Raw genomic sequence first — 25,630 nt, 5'->3', positions numbered from 1 at the left:
AGAAATTAGTATCAGTTTTGGTTCAGATTGATTATCCTGTTAACTTAATCTTTGATTATGTAGTTCTTGATTTAAAGGTGAAATCTGGAAGATCTCGGTGTCCTGAGGCGATAAGTGTTAATTGCGTGTTATATATATATACATAAATAAAATGAATTCTGACCTGGTAGGCATACAGTGAGAAAAGAAAGCTGTGAGGCTACTACTTATACTCCAACACAATAAACAAGCTTAACATTCACAAATTATACAATTATTCAACTGAAAAAGTCCGATGATAAAGAAATCCCCAAGACCAAAAATAATAATATCCACAGGTGGAAGTGTGGCGGCGCTGTTACGTAATCTGTAGAAGCCACGCTCTCTCACCACAGTCCGTTTAGATGGTGGCTCTTTCTTGCAGTGGTCCAGTGAAGTTTCCCGATTTATCATCCACAAAGTTTGATTCTGCTCCTTTGCTGTACAGTCGCCTGGAAATCCTACTCTTTGAGCCCACTAAATGCTGACAGCTTCCCCCGTCTGCGCGCTCCATACTCTCCTTCACATCACAGCCGTCCAGGGCGATAAGCCACGCCCCCTCTCCGGCGCGGTTCACGCAAATGACCACAAAAGGTCCCCGGCGATCAACGCGTTAATCGCAGCATAAGAGCCGAAGGCTCCTCGATGGCTGGGAAATGATGATGGCCCTGGATCAATGCGCTAGGATAAGCCTGCGCATCATTAACTGACCTTGCATCAATATGAAGAAAATATCCAGCAGCGGACCCAAAGCACAACTCTACAGGCATTCGTTTCTCATCTCTCCACTGACTCATTACTGTTATTGTGGAGAAACTGAGAACTTATTGATTCCAATATCCCTTTCTCACCAGGAATCAGAACAACTGCACCGCCACTTAAAAGCTATTGATTGTGGCTTTAAGACCAGGCCAGATGAGCCTCCTTTACATCACGACGGAACAACCTCTACTGACCAGCAGTCAGAGATGGAGCCTTGACAAAGAGCCCAGGCGTCGTCACTTTAACAAAGTCAAGTCGTTGTCTTTAAATGAATCCCTGGAAGATGTCTGGGTCAAACCAATGTCGACTCAGAGGTTTTAGGGAGATATATACCTTCACTTCTTGGACCGCAGGGCCGACACAGCTTAGAGTGATTACCTTCAACACTGGTCCTCACTCACAGTCACAAAAAACTGAGTATCTTCGAGATAAGGCCAAGGTTCCTTCATTTTCCAGATCTCCCCACAATACAAACATGTTGTTCTGGTGACTGCTTCCAAAATATTTCTCCTCTGAGAAGCTGCATATTCTGCGGTGAAATCGGGGCCAAAGAAGAGATGAGACGGATGGTAAATATTTGGACGGTGCTGGGTGAAAATTCAAGACAGCAGAGAGAGCATTTCCACATGTGGCTTCTTCATATAGTGGTTTAGCTCAGGGCTGGTTGCCAGATGCAATGCAGCGCAAACATTTTCTATTTTTCTTGGGGGGGGGGGGGGGGGGGTACTACCAAACTAATGGATCGTGGTCTTGAATTTAGTAAGATCCACAGTATTTAGAAAGGACCACTCTTTCTAAATAATACCTAGTGCATGAAAATACCATGAATGACATAGTTTTTTAGTGAGGGAGAGGGTTACCCTGATGGAGTAGGATGAACTAGAGAGTGGTTGAGTCTGGAGGTCGTTCTGGAAACAGCGGCATCTCTTTTTCCAAGAGTTTCAGTTTCCTGGTGATTCATCCAGCGACAATGACGGAACCAAACAGCCATATCCATACATGTGTCTCTACGTTCAACTAAATAGACATTTCTCACATTCATCGAACAAAACAAGCCAACATTTGAACTTTGAATAAGTAATATTGCAACTCCTGGAATGCGTTATTGAAAAAGAGTCGGCAACACTGGGCTGGGTGTTTTCGGTTGGATAACTTTCAAAGTCTAGCTTACTCTTGCTAGTTTCTCAAGATTACCAACCGTAGCTTTAATCCATCTCTGCCACCTGGTCCGTAGTTTCCATCTGTTTGTGGTCAGACACATGAAACAATAAAAAATAACATTCTAAATAATAATAATAATCATCTTACACTCCAAATGGCTCGACGACATGAAGAATTGCACCACATTCATTCCATCTCTGCGTCCTCGCTCTGCCTGGTGTTATTTACAAAGTCAGTCTGAACAGCTTACTATAGAAAAGAACTACAGCGATATCAAATGCCTGTTCTCTGCTGCATCCCCTCCCCCAACAGTTAACATTCCACCTCGGATATTTAGGTTTCACCGAGAGTGCAGATTCTCGCCCTTCACGGTTGCATAATTGTGCTGATGAACAGTACAAGTCACTGCGTTATCTGGCCAGTGAGGTACTTCCTGCTGAAATGGCAAACAGCAGGACATGGTGTTGCTACTGCATGATAACGGACACACAAACACACAGCACTAATATGGCACAAGGAGATAACTGGCTTCACTGTGAGCTACGCCATGACACTGACGAGACAGAGTAATACTAGCTACAAGAACATAGATGTACTCTTTAATGCATCCGTACCTTGTTCTCTCTCACACACTGTGCATACGTATACAGTACAACACTGCACGGGTTAATAGAGGGCCGTGGAAATGGAAATCAAGGATAACAACTGCCTATTGCATCTCGCATCTCATAGCTTGACACTACCATTGTTTCAATAGTCACATTTCCCGTACAAAGATGAGATAATTAAGCATTTCATGCTACGTGGACATCTAAAACATTAAACCCAAGTTGTTTCACAAATGTGGGTATTATTACAGCCTCCGCTCCTCTGGTGATCCTCTGATCTGTTCCTCTTGTGCCACCACACTATTCACATCGGTGGGTTTGGGTGAAATGTCTCAACAAATCTTACAAAGAGACATTTTTGTGCGTTTTCCTACAAAAGCCAACAATAAGTGTCAATTTCCGCTCATTAAAATGCATACGGGCAAAATGAACTTCCACCTTCAGGCAACAAACATACTTAGTTAGGTTTAGGGAAAAGATCGTTGTTTTGGTTAAACTGACTACTGAAGACTTTTGCCGTCTTTATACTTCCTCGTTTACGATTATGTGCATAACATAAACAATAATTTTAAGGGATATCTACAAACTATGGGGCATTATTTTCTGTAGGTATCGCTACGAATGTTGGATGTGACCAGTCTGAATGTCTAGACAACTATTGGATGGATCAAAATTATAATTCATCCAGTACTTTGATTTATGACCTGCAACATGCATTACATTCCCATCTGCCTCAGCTGTGTATGGAGCCTATTAGCAAATTGCAATATGCCAAACTGTGATGGTGAACACAGCTGACATGAAATCTGATAATCATCAGCATGTTGGCATTGTCACTGTGCCAGCTGACCTTTAGCTGAAAGCGCTGCAGTGCCTAAGTACAGCCTCACAGAGCCACTAGCATGCTATCTACTGAAGTCTTGTTTATCAGCCTCAAGAACACAGCAGCAGTTCAGCTATACTACCGACCTTGCTTTGTGCACATGGTACTTTTTAAACAGGAAGACATTTTTTTTCCCCAAAGTTGGAAGCTTTAGATTCTCCAAGATATTTTTGTAACATTGAGATTTTCCTTAGTTGGAACTAAAGGCTCCAGCCCAAACCATTTCCACTTTCACAAGCAACAACTCAGCATCAAAGAACTCTACATTTGCTGCTCTGGCTTCATAGCATTTCCCCCGGTTATCTGTGGTACGTTTGCATTTTATTATTCAGGTTTTCATGGAAATATAAGTGTGGAAGTATGAATCATGTTTAAGGAAACTATCCAGACACCTGGGAAGAGTTCCAGCCTGTGTGCTTGGAAGCGACAAATCATCCAGAAATGTTTGGACGTTTTGAGCAGTGAAACAGGGTAGAAGAACACATGCCAACAGTAGATGAACAGACATTCTTCAGCCTGTATCACCACCAAACCGCAAACAACACTTAGAGACACATTTCACCATTTGTCAATCCTGTTTTCACATCAACAATGACTAAAGTACAGTGCCGTTTCATGCTACCATCAAACATTTACTATCAAGTAAACAGGAGGGAATTTCAAACTAATGGAGACGACAGATGCTCTTTTCCTCGATGCTCAGCTCACGTCTCCAGCGACCTTGTGCAATGTGAAGTCATCTTCTTCCTAGTTGTCTTGATCATTTATACAAATTTACCAACGTCTCAAAATTAGTACAATCGTGACCGACTGATGTTAAGCACCTTTTTTTAATCGTCCAATTCTTCAAATAGAGAAATTGGGGCTCCAAGTGCAAGGAAGACCTTGAAACCGTGACCTCCACAGACCTCGAGAGATCAAAATAAAACAGAAGTGCGTCAGACTGCAGAGCATGTCACCTGATAACTCAGCCTGAGGAAAAAGATTCAATAAAACATTTTCTGCTCCAAAAATAGCAAAAGGGTTTGTCACCTGCAAGGACGTCATCGCCAAAGCAAAGAAAACCGTCCTCATGCACAGGAACAAAGTTTAAAAAGCGGAAAATGTAGACGGAAATCACGGAATTTGATGATAGAAATGGAATGAGCTGTAAAAACACAACCTAATATGGAATTTGCCAAAATGTGGACAGAATTGATCAAAATCTGGGTTTTCTCGACCATTATAACCGTAAGCGAGGCTAAGCTCATGCACACACACACACACACACACACACACACACACACACACACACACACACACGTGTCAAAGAGGCCCTCTGAGACGACCCCCGTACTTGACACCATTAGCCGGAGCTTTCCAACAAAAGTCTTAGATCACAGGTAAATCGGTGTTGGCTTGGCGCTGGCTGATGCATCCCCTAGCAGGCTAAATGTGTGACCCCGTCGTGGGAGCTGCAGCCAAAGAGATCATGACATCATGAGACAAGTGCTGAGGGGGAAACTTAGGGGAGGGGCCCAAGCTGAGGTAACCGTGATGACATCACTATCGGGGTTAACCACAGACGATATACAACCGTTTACAGTTTCTAGTGGAACACGAAAACCATTTTGTGGAGAGCACAGTACATATTAATGACTACATGAATAAAATACTTTACTTTGGAGAATACACACATCAGTATATTCTGTTTGTACAGCCTGTTTATAGGAATAGTGTGTCATTCTTCATTAAAGTGCTTGTTCACATTCTTGCTGAGAGTTCAATATCTCTCACATCTGTACACTACAGACACTGCTCAAAAGAATTAAGGGAACACTTAATCATCACAGTGTAACACAAAGACAATTAAACGTCTTAGATATCGATCTGGCCAGTTAGGTAGCACAAGCAATTGTGAATCAACAGCACCTGATTTAGTGCAAATGAAGGCGCCAACAGGTGGACAGGAGAGGCAGCAGCACAGACCATTTCTTTCTCCTTACTCTCCCTGGCTGGTTTTTGCATTTGTTTTGCACAGGTCGTCCAAATCCTCCAGGATGACACATCCATACGAGCCGTCGCAAAAAAGGTTTGCCGTGTCTCCCAGCACAGTCTCAGTAACGTGGAGGAGATACCAGGAGACAGGCCGTTACACGAGGAGAGCTGGACGGGGCCGGAGAAGGGCAACGACCGGTATCTGCTCCTTTGAGCAAGGAGGAACAGTGGGAGCACTGCCAGAACTCTACAGAATGACCTCCAGCGGGATACTCATGTGCATGTTTCCAAACCAACAGAAACAGACTCCATGAGGGCCCAACCTGCTCTAGTCGGACCTGTGCTCACAACCCACCTCACAATCCAGCTGCACTGTGCAGCTGGATTGGCACTTGCCAGAAAACGTCAGACCATCATCGTCCAGCACGAGCGGTTTGGCGGTGGGTCAGTGCTGGTCTGGGGAGGCGTATCCTTGGAGGGTTGTACGAACGGTACCCTGAAATCCTCAAGACCCATTGTCAGACCTTGCGCTGGTGCAGCGGGATCTGGGTTCCTCCTGGTGCAGGACGCCGCCCGGCCTCAAGTGTGCAGGCAGTTCCTGAATGACGCAGGCATCGACGCCATGGACTTCATGTTCCCCAGAGCTCAATCCAATTGAGAACCTGCGGGACGTTAATCATCGGTGCATCTGACGCCAGGACATCAAGTTTAATTGACTTGGTGTACTGTGATGATTAAGTGTTCCCTTTATCATTTGTGATGCGTGTATGAAGCTACAGCCAGCAGAGGGTTAGCTTAGCTTAGCATAACAACTAGAGTGGTTTTATAGAGAGTTATGTGCTGGACTACTTCTTGGCCGGTGCCTGAACAACAACCTTTGTGTTTGTGCTGGGCTAAGCTAACCAACTGCTGGCTGTAGCTTCATAATGACCAAACAAACACGTGTCCTTTACAAAACCGTGACTTCAATAAGGATAAACTATTAAGATTCATAAGGTTAATAATGAAAGGACGCATCGCTCGGGTCGGTACTCACCCTTCTGGTGTTGTCCAGGACCTTGGGGTCAGGCCGGCCATAGTTGGGGGGGTTGGCATGAGGGTCGTAGCCCAGTCTGGACAGCATGGGGGCGATGACAGCCATGTCCCTCACAACATCAGCTGGGATCTTTCCCACCCACTTGGACAATGCCTCCACATTGACGGGCTTGATGACCTGGTCTGTGGACCTCTCCACCCTAGCAAGAAACAGACGAATGTTTTCAGCGCTCATCATTCATCATCTTAGATTTGTTTCCAATGAGATTTTACTGACTTTGCCGTTAACATTACTGTTAAATGCTGCTCTGAATGGTTTCTTTTTTTAAATGGGTTTCACAATGGAAAAGAACAGATAAGAGTATCAATAAAGAACCAAACGATACCATCTCTGTTGAAGAGCATTTCATTTTTGCCGAAATTAAAGCCACTTCATTTCCTTTTTGTTGGTTGCTCTCTTCACACACACACACACACACACACACACACACACACACACACACACACACACACACACACACACACACACACACACACACACACACACACACACACACACACACACACCCATTTAGTGTCTGCAGTCCAGCTCCACCATCCCCGTGTTTCCCGTCTGACTCTGAACATCAATATGGCAGTTCACTTTCCTCTAATCCATTTACTTTGCAATTGAATCTTTACACTGTACGGGTATACTCTCCTGCATGATTAATACAGTGAGCTGGTTTCGTCATCTCAGGGGAACGGTGGAGATGGTTTCTGAGAGACGGGCCAACAACCAAAAATCCACTCTGCAAAAGACGGGCGAGGAATCACTTTAGGTAACTCCATCAAGACCCGAGGCTGCCGAGCGTCGAGGGGGAAGATAGAAAGATACAGACGGAGGATAGCAAATGCAGCTCAGCTTCACCATCAAGGTGCCACCTGCCCATCAGGACTAACCAGGCACACCCACTGCCCATAATGCATCTGGAGGATTTGGGCACACGTCAGTGGACTGGAAGAGCTGGGATCGTCGGTCTTCTGATTGAAAGACTACCCACTCAACTTCTGATGCTAAGAGGTTGAGCGGGTCATCTTTGAGTATATCATACTCATGTATAATATAACAACCTATAATATATATAATACTCGCACTCAAGGAGATAGAGTTGCCGCCATTTTTGACTCAAGCTTTGTTTTTAGCCTATCAACCCTGAAACAAAACTAAACCTAAACTATATATGTTGGTAGTTTATACTGACGTCCAAGGTCTTGAGCCTTAAATTACAGCTGCTTTAACAAAACAAACACAAACAATCTCTATCTGGCAATATGGATCATCAATCATTGCCATTGGTATTGGCACCATAACTCTTTTTTTCATTGAGCCGATCCAATCCGTGACTCAAATCCCCGATAGGATCCGAACCGTCAGCGTTATGATGCGTTGCACCTCTACTCAACAGCGTAGTAAAACGAGATATAAATATCCCATCTGTGTGATTCCCGTCATCAATCTAAAATCATTTGCACCCACACTGCTGAACAAGTGATGCACGCACACACACACACACACACACACACACACACACACACACACACACACACACACACACACACACACATCCCCCTTCTTGGTTCTAAATGTGATGTGACAAAAAACCTTTCCGCCCGTCACATGACCACTTCCCTTCAGCCTGATGCTCTTAATGGCCTCTGGCTTGTCAATTATTCATTGCTAGGCCTTCTTTACCCAAGGTGGTGTTCTGTATCACCAACAGCTGATAAGAGCGAATCGGATAGAGATATCAAGATCACAAATAGGACGGAGGGTAGGAGGGGTAGGACGGCTCCCCGCTCTGGGATAAGTAATGGAGCGAGTGGCTCGGCGAGGCGGGGCCTCCGCTAAATCAAGGTCAGGTAATTGACGTTAATGCAAGACGAAGTCCCGCAAGGGGGCCTGGCTGCCAGCCCACTGAGATGTTCTTGACGATAGAGACCCGAAGCTGTAGGACGCTACAGAGTAAAGAACCTGGACTTTGATAGCTCATACGCGTTTCTGCTTAACTCTACCACCACCGACGGCTCAAAGCTGCTTCCCCAGAGTTCTCAGGAGCTCATGCAGCACCACGGGTCGGAGGGGCACGGTGGAGTGCACCGTTCCACAGAAAACCCAAGAGATCCCGAGAAAAAAAAAGAAGCCTGGTCTCTAGCAGGGAAAGAAAACCTTCAGATGATGACGGTCAAGCAAGGCTAGCGATACAATTATAAACATTTGCATTTGAATGGGGGCCTTTAATTAACTCATCCATTTAAATTGTATTATTATGGCTTGAAGTTATGCATAATGGTGGGCGTGGCCGCTTTGAGTGGAAGGTGGGCACCAGGTCGCTAGCCGCCCGCCTCGGCTCCACCTCGGCTCCACCTCGGCTCCACCTCTCAGTGTAATAAAAGACGGATGTGACGTTAGCGAGCGTCTGGTGGAAAGAGAGAGTCCGTTTGTGACGAGTGTGGAACCAGCAGTACGATTGTAGCTGTGAATGTGCGCTGGCTATTTGTCGGTGAATAATTTGCTACGACTCCTCAAGACCTGTGATTAGACCCACGCTGCGTTACTGCTTCTCCACCGTCACACCGCTGATGGAGAGACTGAAGGGGATTAGCTCTGAAGCCAGCAACAGCTCAGGCACACCGACGGTTGGCTGACCTTTGAAGTGGACTACAGCTATCCTGCTTTAAGTCATTACCCTCTGGCTTTATATTTTTGGCATTTCTTTGTTTAACTTATCGCATGGTTCAATGGTTAATCATTAAAACCTCTACTGCAAACTACCCTCCGTTTGATCGGGGAAAACACGACGTAGAACGTTAAAATGTCAGCAAAGCATCTCATCTCATTCGTTAGTCAGAAAGAGAGGAACTCCTGATCAAAATGAAACTTGTATTCAAAGTCATCGTTAGAACTGTTAGGTTGTCGTATCGGTCACTATAAAAGATGACATACTGACTCTGAACAGAATGTTTTCAATACTCTCGCCTGCTGAAGAGCAGCCGTGTCGTCCTCATAGAGGGAATTAAAGACTTCGCTGTGAGGCCAACACACACACACACACACACACACACACACACACACACACACACACACACACACACACACACACACACACACACCGGGTGCCGGTGCTACAGAGCTAGCCGCGACTCATCCTGACCTTGCAGAGCAGCGCAGTCCGGCTCGTGATTTACAGCAAGAGTTTGTGTGTGTGTGTGTGTGTGTGTGTGTGTGTGTGTGTGTGTGTGTGTGTGTGTGTAGTCTCTGCTTTTGCCATTTTTTTGAAACACTTACTCCAGAGACCAAAAGGAGACTGGGTCATGTCCTGTAACTCATCATGTGAGCTACAGGCTAGAGTAGCTGCTAACCCTCCTAACTTTAATCAGCCGGGGACAAGGAACACGGCCTGGGTGTTGAGGAGTTGTCGCATCTAATAAACTGAACACACACACACACACACACACACACACACACACACACACACCACTGCAATGTTCAAAGGTGGTACGTTACTGCTAACTTCATACTCGTCACATACATTCTCTCTTTCTCTCTCTCTCTCTCTCTCTCTCTCTCTCTCTCTCTCTCTCTCTCTCTCTCTCTCTCTCTTGATCGACCAGACGCTCACTAACCTTAACCCTGACGGACACAGCTTACAGCTAGACGAACTGACGCAGAGTAGACTTAGGTTCCTGGCTACATGTGTCCAACACTGTGGCTGATGACCACATTGTGAATCTGTTTTGGCCCGAAAAATCAATGTTGCATCAGAGAGCCACTTGGACTGTCCCCACGACTGTGGTTGTAGCTCGATGTAGACACGCGAGACAAAGCAGCGTCTCCACGCCTCTCTGCAGCTCAGAGCGCTCCGGTTAGTGTCCCCATTTATTAATATTTCATCAGATTCAATTTGTGGAGGGGTGACGTGTGCACTAAATGACCACACATCTGCATCTGGATCCCAAAGAGCTCTAATTTCTCTCTTTCTCTCTCTCTCTCCCTCTCTCCCCCCCCCCCCCCCGTGCGGACATCTTGTTCAGTTTGGCCTCATGTTTGTTTTTCTATTTCAAGTGGCGTAGCATTCTAGCGTTCTGCAAGGAGAAAGTTGAGCGAGTCGTCTCCATCGAGTCGTAGCAGTCGAGTGTTGTTCCAGCAGGGCTGAGGATCGCTGAACCACAATACATCAAGATGAGCTTTGGAGTCTTTCAGCCGGATCACAGGATTTATCTCGGTTACAAAATAAGTAGAGATACAAGATGATTCACTTTCTTTAATATCAATGTCATTTATTACACTTATTGTGCCGATCCGGTGTATTTACTGATGATCGCTATCTGCCAATGTTCAGTAAAATATGAGATCAGGACATCACGTATGCTTCTCTAGTCTCTGACCTCTGATCATGTCACACTGTAAACAACCAGTCAGTGTTTGAACTGACAGGAGAATGAAGGTTCTGTTATGATGCATTCAGGCTCTGCTCAGTAAAAATGAGTATTGAGCCAAAGTAAATTATAACGTTACCATGATGTTCACGTGTGATCTCGTAAAATATAGTGTTGGTGAGAAACTTGAATGAATCCAGTTGTTTGAAACATAACTAGATATTAGAGATGAATTATGAGCCGCTAACATTAGCTATAAGCAGCTTATAATACATCATCAAAACTACTAATGACAAGATTTGTTTTAATCAATGAAAGTACAATCTTTTATTTCCTAATATGACATTTTCAGTGACAGTTTCAAGGAACAAAGTACTGAAAAATGTTGACATTTTATAAAATATAGGTCAATGTATTAATTTATTATTTGTATTTATGAACATAGCATGGATGCGGAAAATAGGGGTGCTAAGATATATATATATATATATATATATTTATTTTTATTATTCTTACTGGTCTGTTTTTGTTTTACGTTTATTTTTTTAGCATCTACTGTCTGTGTATTGCCTCGTCGCCTTTGTTTGGGTGTGTGTGTGTGTGTGTGTGTGTGGTTGAAGTAATCTCTGAAATGTAGTGGAGTAGAGAGTAGCATCACAATTGTACTTAAATACAGCATTACTTGAGTAAATGTCACATTGCACCACTGATAAGTTGTTGAATAAATATGTGCTTTTGCAACCAGTGAGAACGTTGGATCTCCAGTGCTACCAGTAGAACAGTGAGTGTGGAGCCCTCCCGGAGGACGTGTGTGCTCTGTGCTACGTGGCAGGATGAGGGTGGAACAGAGGGGGGGTAGACAGAAGCAAGGAATGAGGTTGCAACCCTTCAGCGTTTCCTCAAAGACTTCCAGAGGCCGACCTCTGAAGTCACTAAAACCAAAACAACTCTGACACCGGGCAGGGCCATTAGGGAACCCTGCTTACAATACTGCAGAGCAGACATAATCTCACATGTTCACTAATGACTAGCTTCCTCGCTGTGCTGAGCTGTAGGATGTTTAGTTTCCAAATGAGATGTAATGATGGAAAGTCTGGAGGCTTTGTGAAAACATGGGACGGACTTATTTCAAGGCCAGAGGTGCATGCTTATTTGAAGGCCCGCAGGAAGTCATATTTAACAAAAAAAAAAAAGCGATGTACAACTTGACACACTGCCGCCTGTCACTGTCCTCCAGTTAAAAGCAGATCCATACTTCTCCCCCACAAGGCCAAGCAGTTAAAAGCCAAGTAGACATGGGCATGTCTAAGCTCATTCCTCCTGCACCGGGAATGTGATGTAAGGGAGACCGGGCTTACCGCGAGGGGCGTGTGAGGCTGGCGCAAATCACAACAGCAACTATTTATCTAACCACCATTACGTCAGCAATGAACAATGTAATAAATCTGCAGCTGTAGAGGAAGCGCCTTGTAAAAAGCTGCTGCTCACTATCGGCACCAACGTGGACGGCGTGACACACTAATGGCTGGTGATTCAGTGCGTCCTCACTGGTGGTACCCAAGTCCCTAAATGACCCTGAAGCAGAGTGTGTGTGTGTGTGTGTGTGTGTGTGTGTGTGTGTGTGTGTGGGGGGGGGGTTGACCCCAATTTTACGAGGAAGTGCACTCAACCCTGTAATACAACAAACAAGGAACAACAAGAAGACAATGGAGGTATTCAGCTTTAGCTTGAGGGAACGGCTTGAATAAAAATAAATCTATTCTCGAAAGGCATTGCAACGGCTTATGTTGTAATTACTCTGAAATTCAACAGTTGTGTCTGGATGTAAGAACATGGGCAAGTCTCTCCCCAAGCTACAAACAAGTGGGATCAAAGACACAGTCACAATAGCCAGAGTGATGTTTTACTGTATGTGTGTGTGTGGCTACAGTTAATACAGTTAAAGTGTTAAGTTCAACCTGACTCGACCGAGCCAGTCTAAAGATTCCATCTCATTAAACAGAGCCATTGACGATTCTCTATCTTTCTGCTGCAACCTATTTTTCCTACGAGACTCAAACTATCACCAAAACATAAAGACACGGCGAAGATCCATTGGTGTCCTCGCTATAACTACTAGCTTTCAAAATCCGCAAACCAGACGTCAGGGCTCGGTTTGTGGGCTAGGGAAAGGACAAAGGAAATGTTGAAGGAGCTGTCACCATTACTTACTTGGAGAGGGACACTCCTCCAGCTTTCCCAATGAGCTCCTCGTGGTGGAGGACGGCATCATTCCAAGGAACGTCAAGGAATTTCAGCAGCGTCTTCATCCACTTCTCGGGATGAAGGACCAACTGTTCGTAGTGCACAGGAAGGCATTTGCCCGCTGCCTCCAGGCACTGAGTGTACATTGTCTCTATGGCCCGATTCCACTTGGTCAGGCAGTCCCGGTAGCTGCCCAGGTCAAAGCCGGCGATTGTTACCTTCCTTGAGATCATGGAGTGGACTGAAGCCCGGCCATCACGAATCATGAGTACAAACTTGGCACGGGGAAAGATCTTGGCCAGGTAGGAGAGCGACTTCAAAGCAAAAGGGTCCTTGTTGCAGAGGAAGTTGGCGGGCTCTCCGTGTTTGACAATGATTTCCAGCAGGAAGGCCTGCATGGCAGCGTCCAGCACCTCATCCGTCACGCCGGCCTCGTCCAGGCGCATCTTCTCCCTGCCCGAGCGGCTCCACATCTGCTTCATGGCCAGGATACGAGGGATGACGCGGGTTTCTTCGCCGCAGCGCACTTCAGGGTGGGCGTCCAGCATGGCTCGCATTAGCGTGGTCCCACTGCGGGGCACTCCGCCGATGAAGATGAGTGGCATGTCTTTGTTGTAAACAAAAGGTGTGCTAAGATTCTGGCCTGTCCGTAAGGTGGTCCGCATGCTGCCTCCCAGGGCTGACAGAGGCAGGATACCGCCCAACTGGCTGTGCTCTTCGATGCGATGGTGGCACTCCATGGCATGGCGGCCCAGGTAGAAGACCGTGACCGAGCTGATGACCAGACACGCCACCAGCAAGTTCTGTTTCAGCTTGCCAATCATTTTGCAGGCCACAGGCGGGAGAGGACAATATCACCACTGGGGCAATTTAGGGGGAGGGATGGGAAAGAGGGGCCAAAGGGCAATCAAGGTTCCCACCCTTTATGGTAGTTTGCTGGGAACCGGGCATGGATCGAGCTCCCTGGTGTACAGCAGCCGTTGAGTCCCCAGCTCCATGAGGCCTGGATCGTTGCACAAAACAAAAGAAAGTTAGTTCTGATTAAACAGCAGGGCAACATTCCTCAAGCAAATTTAACGACAAAACCTAATCAAAAGTACCATTTTATACGCAATATTTTAAAACAACGATCGGTCAGTCAGCGTGACAATCCACTGTCACTATTGCATTCACATCAAACGCATCTCAGAACAGTCCTACAGAAGAGGAATGTGTCAAGGAGAGTGATCGCCACATTCTCTTTATTGACAGTCTTTTCATCTCAAGCCAACGTCACGGTTACATTTTACTTTGCCGAGTTTTGAATTTGACACAGAAGTGTTTCAAAACACAATTATGACAATGGAGTCGCTACCAGGAAGACTAATGAACTTCTATGAAGAGTAGACAGAACTCAATGCCTGAAAGATAAATCACTAAGACTCAGCTGACGAGAGAGCAAGGACATAGAACCAAGGACAGCTCGATTTTCATCTTGCTAGACATCACGCTGGCTTTGATTCTCAGGGAGCGTTATCTGTGACATTTAACATTCAGCCTCTAATTCTGACATGGGCATACACACAAACTCATTCTGTAGACAATATGTACTCACACACACACACACACACACACACACACACACACACACACACACACATTTTCCACTTAACAGTTTTAGTCTGGACCAAAGTGGTGGACAGACCCAACAATGCCATTCCTCAAGCCACAAAGCCTCAGGATGTAGAATATTTCACTAGTGAAGTTTAATTAATTGATCATGATTCAAGTGGATTTAAAAAAGGTATGATCAAGTGTCACTGGTACGGATTGTCAATCCTGTCCTCAATGTCTCCAAAAACACCATTAGGGCTGACTGGGGCCCGTTTCATCTTACCCCGAAATGTACTTCATGCGTGTTTGCTATCAAAATGACTCCAGCTATTTTATATATAATTATATATTTTATTATCTATATTTTATATTTATATTCAACACTCATCCACTTTCCACTCCTACAGCTAGCCATAAACAGATGCAGGAGAGCAGTTTTAGCGATTGTGACATATCTCCAACCGAAACAGATTTCGGTTTGTTCTATTTACGCTTGCTCCAAGTCATCATGAGTATGATGGTTCACAAGCTCCGTCAGCATTGTTCTGCAGCAGTGCAGCATCACTGTGCGACAGGCTGCTGTTCATCACATCAGAGCATTGAACCCAGTGCAGCAGACTCTCCATTGACGGCGTTTGAGGAAATGTTTGGATGCATATTCGTCTGGACAGACCTCAACAGAATGACGAAGACGCCTTCGTCTCCTTTGCTCTCGCTCATGACGTTTTAACTATAGACTTTGTTCCGTCAACAGACCGCTTTTCACCGTCTAATTTTGCAGAGATAGGCGACCCATGCTTAAATCTCCAGATGAGCCCCGCTGCTCACGGTCCATGTGCTACAGTACTGGTCCAACAGCGTCTACACTACAAGACGTAAAAAGGTTCTTAGAATAATTCACTCTCCTCCTGCCATCACTGCCGACCTGATGTTCTTCATCACAGAATGAGGGGAACAATATTGTAAACGTCTGTGGACACCCAGAACTCTAAAAGAAATAGTACCACATATCTGTACAGAGACTGGACAACACCCTGTGTAGAAACCATAGAACGTTCTCTGGTCTACACAATAACGCCTCTACCGCCTCCGTTAGTGGTGTAACGGATCGTTGGATCACCCCTGACAAGTTCAGCACCGCTGATTAATTACACAGTTTAACGTTAACCATCACAGTGTGAAATAAAGTCTTACTGACATCGTTATCTGCCGATGTTCAGTGAAATATGAGATCAGGACATCACAATTTTCTAGTCGCTGATCTCTGATAATGTTACGCTGTAAACAACCAATCTGTGTTTAAAATGACCGGAGGACACTAGTGACGCTAATGGACTACAAACAAAGGTTCTGTTCAGTTACATTATGATGTGTTCAGGCTCTGTTCAGTGGAAATGAGTATTGGGCAAAGGAAAATTATAACGTTAACGTGATGTGTTCACACGTCATCTCGTAAATCTTCCTAATAATTTGAATTGTGTGCCTTTATGAAGAACACTACAAATGACTGTAACAAAGTAGAAGGATAACATTTAGGATGTTTGATGGTTCACTGACTTCAGAGTCGTTGAAATTAATTTTGGGACGGTGGCAAAAAAGCCTGGATCCTTGTAGACCAGCTGCTATGATCAAACCACAAAGGGATCTGAACCTGGATCAATCAATCATCAATGATCTGCAATTAGTATCAGCGGCAAAAAAACATGATCAGGGTTATATTTGCTCCCTTTTCTCTTCGGTGCTGATCCGATCCGTGATCCGAACTGTGAGTTTCATGATCCGTTGCACCGCTAGTATCTATGCCTGGATTAAGTTATTTTGAGAGTTGATGGAGCAGCTACGTCAGCATTGATCGATCTGAACTCCATTGAGAAAACAAGTACTAAGAAAAGCTTGATTGTCGTCTTGCTGACAAAGCATGAAATCAGACGTTTTTTTTTTTTTTTTTTTTTTTAAATCGGCATTGTCATGTTGTTATTTTGGCATCTTTTTGCATATATTGTGTACTGTATGTCGGAATCTGTTTGCCAGATGGGACAGACCAGGCCGACGCATCGCCCCACCATCTGTTTCCCCTGCTTCAACTTCTTCTCAGCGGGTGACTCGCACCTAATGAGCCAAGTGGCTGTCGTTGCCATTAAGCAAACATGTTCGACTGTTAACTCGTAGTTATACAAGTGAAGAGAATTTCACAACAAAACAGTACTAGCTAATTCCTTGCATTAGCCTCCCTGTGAGAGGGAGCTCATGCGAGACTAAGCTGCAGAGAAACGCTCCAAGTGCTCCCCCTGCAATGTGACGGAAACATTTAAGAATGTGTAAAGACTGTACAAAGGCTCTTACAGTGGAGCGTCTGATAGCGTTTATCATCGTAGGGCTTTCTTTCAGCCCACATACCTATTCTCACATCTCTATGACTTTTTGGTAATTCAGTGTTAAAGGGAGGGGAAGTCATAAATGTGCTGCCAACACGTTTAGGCGATTAGTGGGAGAACAAGAGAGGCGTGCCGGTTCCTCAAGGCTGCTGCCCTAAAGGGGAAGTCCACCATCTGATTCACTTTTCGCAGTTAGATACTATAAATCTGTCGGGCTGAGTGCAATTCAGGTCGAGTCTCACTGAGATCTAACGTGTTTTTTTTTTTTTTCAAGGAAGACCTTGCCAAAAACAGTCCCTGCACAGAATGATAGTAACCAAAGAAAATGACCAGAAGATACTAAATAAACTACAATCGCCTTTAAACGAGAGGAAGCAGAGCAGGAGAGTAACTGTTCGTGAGAAACAAAGAGGTGGAATGTGAGGACTGCCTCAGATGAGTCATTGGTATCACCACAGGCCGGTGAAGGCCTTGTTGCACTTGTATTCGTATTACTTATAGCACTAACTGTTTTTCTTGTTTCTGTACTTTGGCTCTGAGTTATGCTCTGCTTCATGCTCTTAGATGCTTGTTTAAAGGAAATGTACTTATGACTTCTGGTGACTAGTAGTTCTTTTGATTACCAATGTTGATGCACTTATTGTAAGTCGCTTTGGATAAAAGCGTCTGCTAAATGACTGTAATGTAATGTAATGAAGGTAAATCAAACAGTACAGCCCTCTGCTGATTCAATGCAAAAAAAAAAGAATAATAAAGAAATACTGAAGGAGGTGATCATTTCTGAAGTCCACTCTTCACCAACACAGATACCTGACGGTGTAGAAATGTCTATCAACGGTGAACGAGTAGCGTTGGGCGACAGACCACGAGATGACAAAGATCTTTAATGAGATTGTTCACAACACCTCTGAATCCCTCTCTTCTGCACGTGTGCTGGACTCAGACTCGGTGTCGTGTTACGTCTTTTACACTGGGGCTGAAATGTGTTTGTGTTAAATGAATTGAGGCTCTTCTCTCCTGTTATTGATATTGTATCCTACTTGCAGGATTTTTTTTTTTTTCCTCCATTGATCTGTTAGGGGAAGCCGTGGAGGCTGAGGCTGCTCTCCGTGGAGCAACGGTGAAACCAAACCACATCAACACTTAATAACTCTTTACCTCATGAAGCTCTGGTGTGAGAGCTCGGAGATACTAAATGTGGGGGGGCTGAGCCACATACTATGCTGTATCCACACACCCCCCCACACTGTATATATTACAGGAAGTCATTGCAGAGGTCCTGCTTGTGCAGCCCTGGTCTCTAACAGCCATCCTCATACTGACAAACTGTCCATCCTTTATCAAGTCTCCAATCTGATCTTTGATCTGGTACATTCCGGAACGTCCACACCGCTCCGGGATCAATCAGCTGGACCGTGGCCATTAGCCTGTCCACAACCTCTGCCCCTTTAGGCGGTCATAAATCACATGCTATGAACAAACCCAATCATCCTCCAGCTGGACTGTATTACAGGGATAATAGATGTCTCTCTCTCCAGGCCAGGAGGCCACCTCTGGTTCTGAAAAGTGAAGCCACAGCGGAAGTGCCTCAGGGCCCTGTGTCCACATAGCGTCTTTTTCTGAGCGCCAGCACCTTTTTCCAATTGTTCTCAATGGAGGAGGGAGCTTATGCAGAGAAAAGACCGGCGTTTTTTTGTGCGGCTGCTCCGAGCGCTTCAAGTAAAAAGTCTATGAACCACTCAGAAAAGCTCCGATGACGTAGAGGGAGGAGATGCTTGAGTCTTTAGATAGAAAAATGAGATAGTATAGACAATAGATACTGCAAGGCAAAGAGCGGTGCAAGTCTATCATATAGTGGTGGTTAGAGTGTCGATATGTTTCTCAAGAAACAAAAAGAAGCACTCCCAGTAAACGTTGTAAACATGAGTTTATGGTCTCAATCTCTAGTTTACAGTCTTCTTCAATACAGCATGATGTTCATTTAGTACATTATGGTCCATTTAGAGTCAAACAGACCATAAAGCAGGGTAAACTTCTTCTGGTTGCAGAAAACCCGAGATGGCGACAGTCACAATGCCAAACCCAAGGCTTCAAAACAACAACAACAACAACAACAACAACAACAACAACAACAACAACAACAAAGTCAACGAATCAATGAGCGACATCACGGTGACTACATCCATTTATAACAGACAGTCTATGCTCCAGGCAAGAGAGAGTCATTACCGTCGGATTAAAGTCGTGATTCTGCCGGCAGGTGCGAACTAATCAAAAGGTGCGTTTGTCTGCTTCCTTATAGAAGGCTACTGTTCATCTGCATCCAAGCACTATCTGCAGGGATCACACAGCAAATAAATCAGGGATGAGGGCAAACACATTAGTCGTCCTCCGTTATTAGAAAACCCTTGTGTCAACCTTGGGTTCCCGGGGGGGGATGCTATTTGATTACGCACCTGTCACACTCTTTACGACCTACACAGGGACCTGGTCTTCATGTTCACAATGGATAATGTGCAAATAAAAGGCCAGACAAAGACTAGGCAAGATTCATGTCCTTTAATACTTGTTCAATCACTGAAGCCTGTAGTGATGGTCTTATATGAGTTGTACTATGAAAACACAAGCAAAATATGAGGAAGGGATAAAGACTCAATGGTTGATTAACATAAGGATTGCTTGTTTTAGTGAGATTGTTCAGAACCATAAAGGACATTAAGGAATTGCCCTGCTCTGACTTGTGACCAAGTAACCCCTTCATATACAGCAGGCTGCAAATAAAAAAAAAATAAAAAAATTCACCAGTTCATTCATTGTTCACGGAGTGTCTTAAAGTGAACTCTGATATCACATTACAGGCGGTTCCATCTGAAGAGGTAGGAACATCAGTGGGTTTGTTAGCTTAGTTGAAAGGTCAGCATTTGCAAAAACCATTAGCTGCATAGTTTCAAGTTCTGCCTCCGACAAGAGCCTCTCAGTTGTGCGTGCCAGCGTGATAATGCACATCCATCCCATAGGCAACTCTCTCAGATCCAACGAGGACGACAACTGTCCAGCGTTCTTCTAACAGAACAAGGACAGCAACCGGCCGCTTACAGTTATGAGACGAAGCGACTAGGGGTGTGGAGAACATTTAGAAGGGGTTCAACATGTTGGTCTATTGGTTCATTTACGGTGTGTGAAGGTCCAGCGGACTGAAGCCTTCCTGCTCGATTCCTCTTTGACCAAGGCTGCAGATGTGCAATGTGTCACAACACTGCCTCTGCAGAACCATCCTGCTTCCTCTATCATGAATTTGTCAAACTGTCACTCGCCCACTCAAAAACTAAATGTCAGCCCGTGTCTTATTCAGGAGTGCACATGCAGTTCACACAGGAAGTGGTCACACTTTATGACACAGCAGCATGGGTTGGAATATGTTCGTTTCAATATATAAAGTAATGCAACAGTCGGGCAAATCAACTTCTGCTTTGCAGATAGATAGATAGATAGATATACACACAATGCAAAGGTTATAAACCGCAAACGACACATCACTAATCAGTAAAGTGACCGGCTGAGTAAATCTGCCAATGACTAGACGGTGTGGACGTTTGTTATTGGGAGGAAGGGTGTCTGTGTAGCGAGTGGGCGGCCTTTAGTAGTAGGAATACAGTTTGAAAAGACAATCATACACAATCTGTGCTGCCATGGATCCTCGGTGTAGGAGTGTTGCTCTGGAGACTGTTCTTGTTCTGATTCTTGGTTGTTTGCAGCAACATTCTTCACTGCTGAATTGTGTTTTCCTGTTGTCCAGGGAGGCAGTTGTACTCACATTTTACTATTATATGAATGGAATCTGGGACATAAAACGTGCTTGATATAGGTATTCCATCATTTGTGTGTGGTAGCATGAGTCACTTTCTCACTCGACATGGCCGTTAAAAGTTAATACAGTCACGCTGCTGTGAAAAGCCATATCCAAATTACAGAGTATACAGAGCACCACATTGTTAGTTCTCCGTCTGAAATACGTCCACGCTTCAGAGGACTGCAGCTTGAATGCTTTCAGTGGACACCGGCGTTCTTGTGAAGCACGTAGCACATCCAAGTGGTTCTGCAATCAATGACGTCGAGTGTCAAGTTTACAAATCAGGCGTGGCAGTACGGCGGTTTCAACGATATCAGTGAGAGATATCAAAAATGAGAATAGCAGCAGACTTCTGGAATAATAGTTGAATTGAGAGACATCTCAGACATCTCTGCTCTTCCGGGGTTTGGCTTCGGGGAGGCCAAAGATACGACACTCATCTGAATTTGGAGGATATCTGCTGTCGGACGTGCAGGTTCCATACAAAACCTAAAAGCTTGGACGGGCCTCCTGCGCCTTGTTATGATTGGAAATGAAGGACTGGACAGTGGCCAGTCTAGGGAGGGGCTTAGCAAAGGGTCATTTGAAGGCTCCGTCCTCACTCACAATCAGGAAACAATCAAGTGTTCCACTGTGACAAGAAGCTCCGCAGGAGATCCACCGACGTCTTCGGCCATCAGCGCTCCTATTCAGGGAGGGTTAATGAACGTGGGCCCCCCCCCCACACATCAGTACGTCCTGAAGCAGCGAGCGGCCTCTAGATAAACTTCAGAAATATGGGCCCTGCTCTGCAGACGAAACCCTGGCTGGGCTCAGCGGTCAGACAGCCGCTGAGCTGAATGCAGTGATTGTGATGCAGCAGTGGGTGTTCTTTTCAGAAAAGGAAATGAGAGCATAAGTAAGCTTGAGTCCAACTGATCCAGCTCTGCAGCTGTGGAAGCTGACCCGCTAAGAGCGGCCTGCGAGGAGGAGCGCGCTGAATTCAGACGGATTTTCCCTCCAGACCACCTGCACGCTGCAGATGTGCTCCAGAGGTCTATGCCTCATAGCCGGCCACTGGAAACTGTTACAGTAAAGGCTGCTACAAAGTGGCTTTATAAACCTTCACCCCTGTAGGCCTGCATGCTGCCACTGACCCCTGCTCCTCAACGTTTAGAGGAGAGTGTTTTCTGCTTCCCGAAGCCAAAAGAGGGAAGAGGAGAGGTAACAATGTCGGACTAAACCTCTCCAAGATCAACAAAAACTACTTTGTTTGCTCCGAGGTAAAATGCTGATAGCATAACACATTAGCAAACAAAGACGGTTAATTATTAATTAATCCAGTTTTTGGATCAAGCGGTGGGCGAGCAAAATCCTGTAGCACTTCAAACAAATAGAAAAAAACGGGATCATTTTGTTTTATTTTAGATAATGAAAGCTACAGGTAGTCATAAACGAACGATAACTAAAGTAAAATGTTGCTGCCGCTGCATGTGTGTGTTCTTCATAAGTTGTCAGGGCGGGTGGGTGTCTGACGCTTGCATTGGGACCGCTGAGCTTTCAGCTTTGCCTTCGATTATAACGGCCGACAAATTCTACTGTGAATGTAACTCTGAAAGCATATCGTAGTCCTACTCTCTGTCTGCACTTCTCTGAGATTTCAGAACTATTGTTGCAGAAATCTGATATTCTCTCTCTCTCTGTCTGTCGCTCTCTGTGTGTGTGTGTGTGTGTGTGTGTGTGTGTGTGTGTGTGTGTGTCTCTCTGTGTGTGTGTGTCTGTCTCTCTCTCTCTCTCTCTCTCTCTCTGTGTCTCTCTCTGTGTGTCTGTATCTCTCCCCGTCTCTCTGTCTCTCTCTGATATTGTTGAAAACGCTATATTGACATGCTAGGTGAATAAGCTTGACAGGCCTTGCAACAGAAACAAAGGGGAGAGGGGTTTAGCGAAGGGTCAATTGTAATTTAGTTTTTAAATCCATTAAACAATTTCTGAACTTTATTTACTACATTTTCTTGCTAGTCTGACATCTCCATTAAGCTATGGAGGGGGATGTGAAGCTGGCGTGATACTCATTCCAGTGAGTCACTGGTAAAAACAACAACACTGCTGTCTGAAAAGGATCTTCAAAGTTCAATGGGATTGTTTTGTGTGGGGGGGGGGGTTTACACCTCATGGAGCCTGGACCGGTCCACAACGGGATAGGGTTTTGTGAGGCCTTTTTGACGGGACCTGAACCAAGAAAAGAACCACGTGTGGATCTCACATTAATATATGGTGCAAACTACTCAGCATAAGCAAGACCGACTTGATTAACTGAGGCTTGGTCACTTTTTCCTACGCTGCACTCACAGGCCAAAACACGTACACAAGCCTATCACATTCCATTAGATATTTATGTTGTGAGGCCTACCTAACCTCAAACCGAACTATTACAATACTGCATTTAATAGACGTCTCGTTCATCAGCAAAAACAAAGGAGCATAGTTCAAACAAAGTCAATGGAAGGTTCCGCTCATGTTATGGTCTGTTGAATTCGACATGCTCTCTAGACCACTACGGCAACAAATGTGCGTCAAACGTGAGCGTTACGTTGTGTAATAAACGCTCCATTTGTTTGAAATTGAGGGCAGATGAGAGGGTTTTTTCAGTTGACTTGAATTGACTGTGATGAGGAGCAGGCGTTCCTCTTAACGTTTGTAAAATGTCTTCGCTGATCTTCAAGGTGTGTATCCAAAACTAATGTCACGGTAGTCTGTTATCACCTTACCCTGCGCGCGACATGTAACGGTTTTATCCGTCAACATGACGTTACATCCCCCCGACTAAATGCATTTATTTGGCGTGGTGTTAATGTATATGTGATTATATAAGCCGTTATAATGCTGTTGTACATTCTTAATAGCCAACATACCAAACACGAGCAATGGTGTCACCCTTATTTAGGAGGAAAATGAGCCATGTTGAGGGCGAAGAAGCTGACATAATACGGTAATTCAAAACACCCCTGCCAAAAAAATAAATAAATGTGCGTTTAATTGTCGTAGCTCCCGGGCTAAAAAGGACGTTGCAACAACACCACAGCGCCAAAAAAAAAAAAAAAAAAAAAACCTACCTAATGCTGCAGATACGGCGCAGGAGACTCGGGCTTCTCGGTCAGAAAACCTTCGCGGAATCTAGTGCCAACGTCCGGACAGTCCTGCCGTCCTCTAGAGACACTTTCCGGGCATTTTGTGTGTACACAACGGTACGCTTACCGTGTCAGTCACACGATGGACAGGTTTGTTGCGCTGGTAGACTGGAGATGATACCGACCAGACTGCTACAACTTGACTGCGCTATTGATGTTGAAAGACGAGCTGTGATTGGTCTATAATTCAGAGGGGGTTGTGTGTCAGAGCTGCTGATTGGCCACACGCTGTAGGGCGGAGCCATCGTAGATTTAAAGGCACAGTACATCCATGAAGTCTTCTATTTCATGCTCAGCAAGCAGGCAATAATCAATTCAACTTAATCAATCCCTTCTGTAAATATCGATTTTAATATATCTTTAAATACATCAGTAGGATAATGATCTAAATACAAAGTATACAAATATAAAGTGTGAAATATAAATGTCTAAGATATCAATAATAATGAGGTGCAAACCCAAAATATATAAAATAAAAACAATGGATCATAAAAATACAGCAGAGATCCATCCAGGTGGGTTGCATATAGATAGGCCTGTGTATGTACAGTATCACATCTATAGCCTATATGTAATGTAAGAGTGGTTAATACAGAATGTTCATGATTATATCCATGATATTGCCCTGAACTTCCCAAATAATTAACATTATGTCCAATTTTGTCCCGTGAGTCAGTTGTAAGGAGTTCAGTTGTGATGACAAATAAAAGTGTGTGTGCAGGCTCACACAATTACTAGAAATATGTTGGACACCAAGACCCTCCCTCTTGTCACACGTAACATTTGGCCTACTTACTACACTGGGTGGCTGTAGCCATGTGATGGAAATTTAACCATTTGAGCTTTGCGTCTGAGGTCAGCCTCAGGTGTTATTTCCTGCCTACAAAACTCCTGTGCATTGCATACGTCAATTCAAATAACTAAGAAGAAAAGAACATTCCTTTGACACAAATCCTCCTTAAAAGACGCTTATGTTTGCAGATGGACTGTAGCACATCAGAGCCCATATGGAAGTGTAAGCTTTTGTTAGTTTTTTGGGGGGGGGAATTATTGCAAAACTATATGCAGTAAATGAATAAAAACAGTTACGATCATGGTTGCATAAAACCTTACAGGGCCCTGGGGCAAAAATGACCTGCTGGGCTCCAAATAAAGATAATACAGAACCAAGATTGCTTTTCTGCTTTGGAAATATTTCTCATGGCAGTGGAAGCTTGGAAGGCAGCGACAGAGAAAAGATGGCCAGTGATCAGTTATGCCATTATTGTGGCTGCTCTGGTTTCAGTCACAGTAAACGATCATATGAGACCGGCACTCAGCGGACAAAAATGAGAGTTTGTGGTGTTTGAAGGCTTTGATACTGATACTAACTCATATTTTAGAATACACTTTCCTAAATTCAGCTTAATACATGCAGACTGTTTTAATTCCCCAAAAATGAAAAGCACTTTTGTTTCCCTCCAAATGAATTGTCATAGTAGCATTTAAACATTATGGGACACTGAAGTTTTTCCACCCTTTATTTTACATTTTTCATT

General features: G+C 44.5%; 1 protein-coding gene across 3 annotated transcripts in view; it reads right to left on the bottom strand.

Annotated features, from left to right (window-relative positions):
• Positions 1 to 24,240, bottom strand: part of tpst1 (tyrosylprotein sulfotransferase 1) — a 32,311-nt gene extending 8,071 nt beyond the window's left edge. For 2 of the 3 annotated variants that reach the window (XM_068716467.1, XM_068716482.1), the window contains exons 1-3: positions 24,018 to 24,230; positions 13,075 to 14,110; positions 6,446 to 6,644 (exon numbers count right to left, since the gene is read on the bottom strand). In XM_068716467.1, coding sequence (XP_068572568.1) covers positions 6,446 to 6,644; positions 13,075 to 13,931 — 1,056 coding nt within the window. In that variant the 5' untranslated portion in view covers positions 13,932 to 14,110; positions 24,018 to 24,230. Of the gene's footprint in view, positions 1 to 6,445; positions 6,645 to 13,074; positions 14,111 to 24,017 lie in introns of all 3 variants that reach the window. The other variant, XM_068716474.1, reaches the window with a different exon arrangement.
• Positions 24,241 to 25,630: the final 1,390 nt, after the last annotated feature.

Source organism: Cebidichthys violaceus, unplaced genomic scaffold (assembly GCF_023349555.1).
Source record: "Cebidichthys violaceus isolate CVI_PGR_0920_01 unplaced genomic scaffold, fCebVio1.0.p SCAF_1, whole genome shotgun sequence".
Taxonomy (NCBI): Eukaryota; Metazoa; Chordata; class Actinopteri; order Perciformes; family Stichaeidae; genus Cebidichthys; species Cebidichthys violaceus.
The sequence above is the reverse complement of the archived record's forward strand: the minus strand, read 5'-3'. Positions and strand labels throughout refer to the sequence as shown.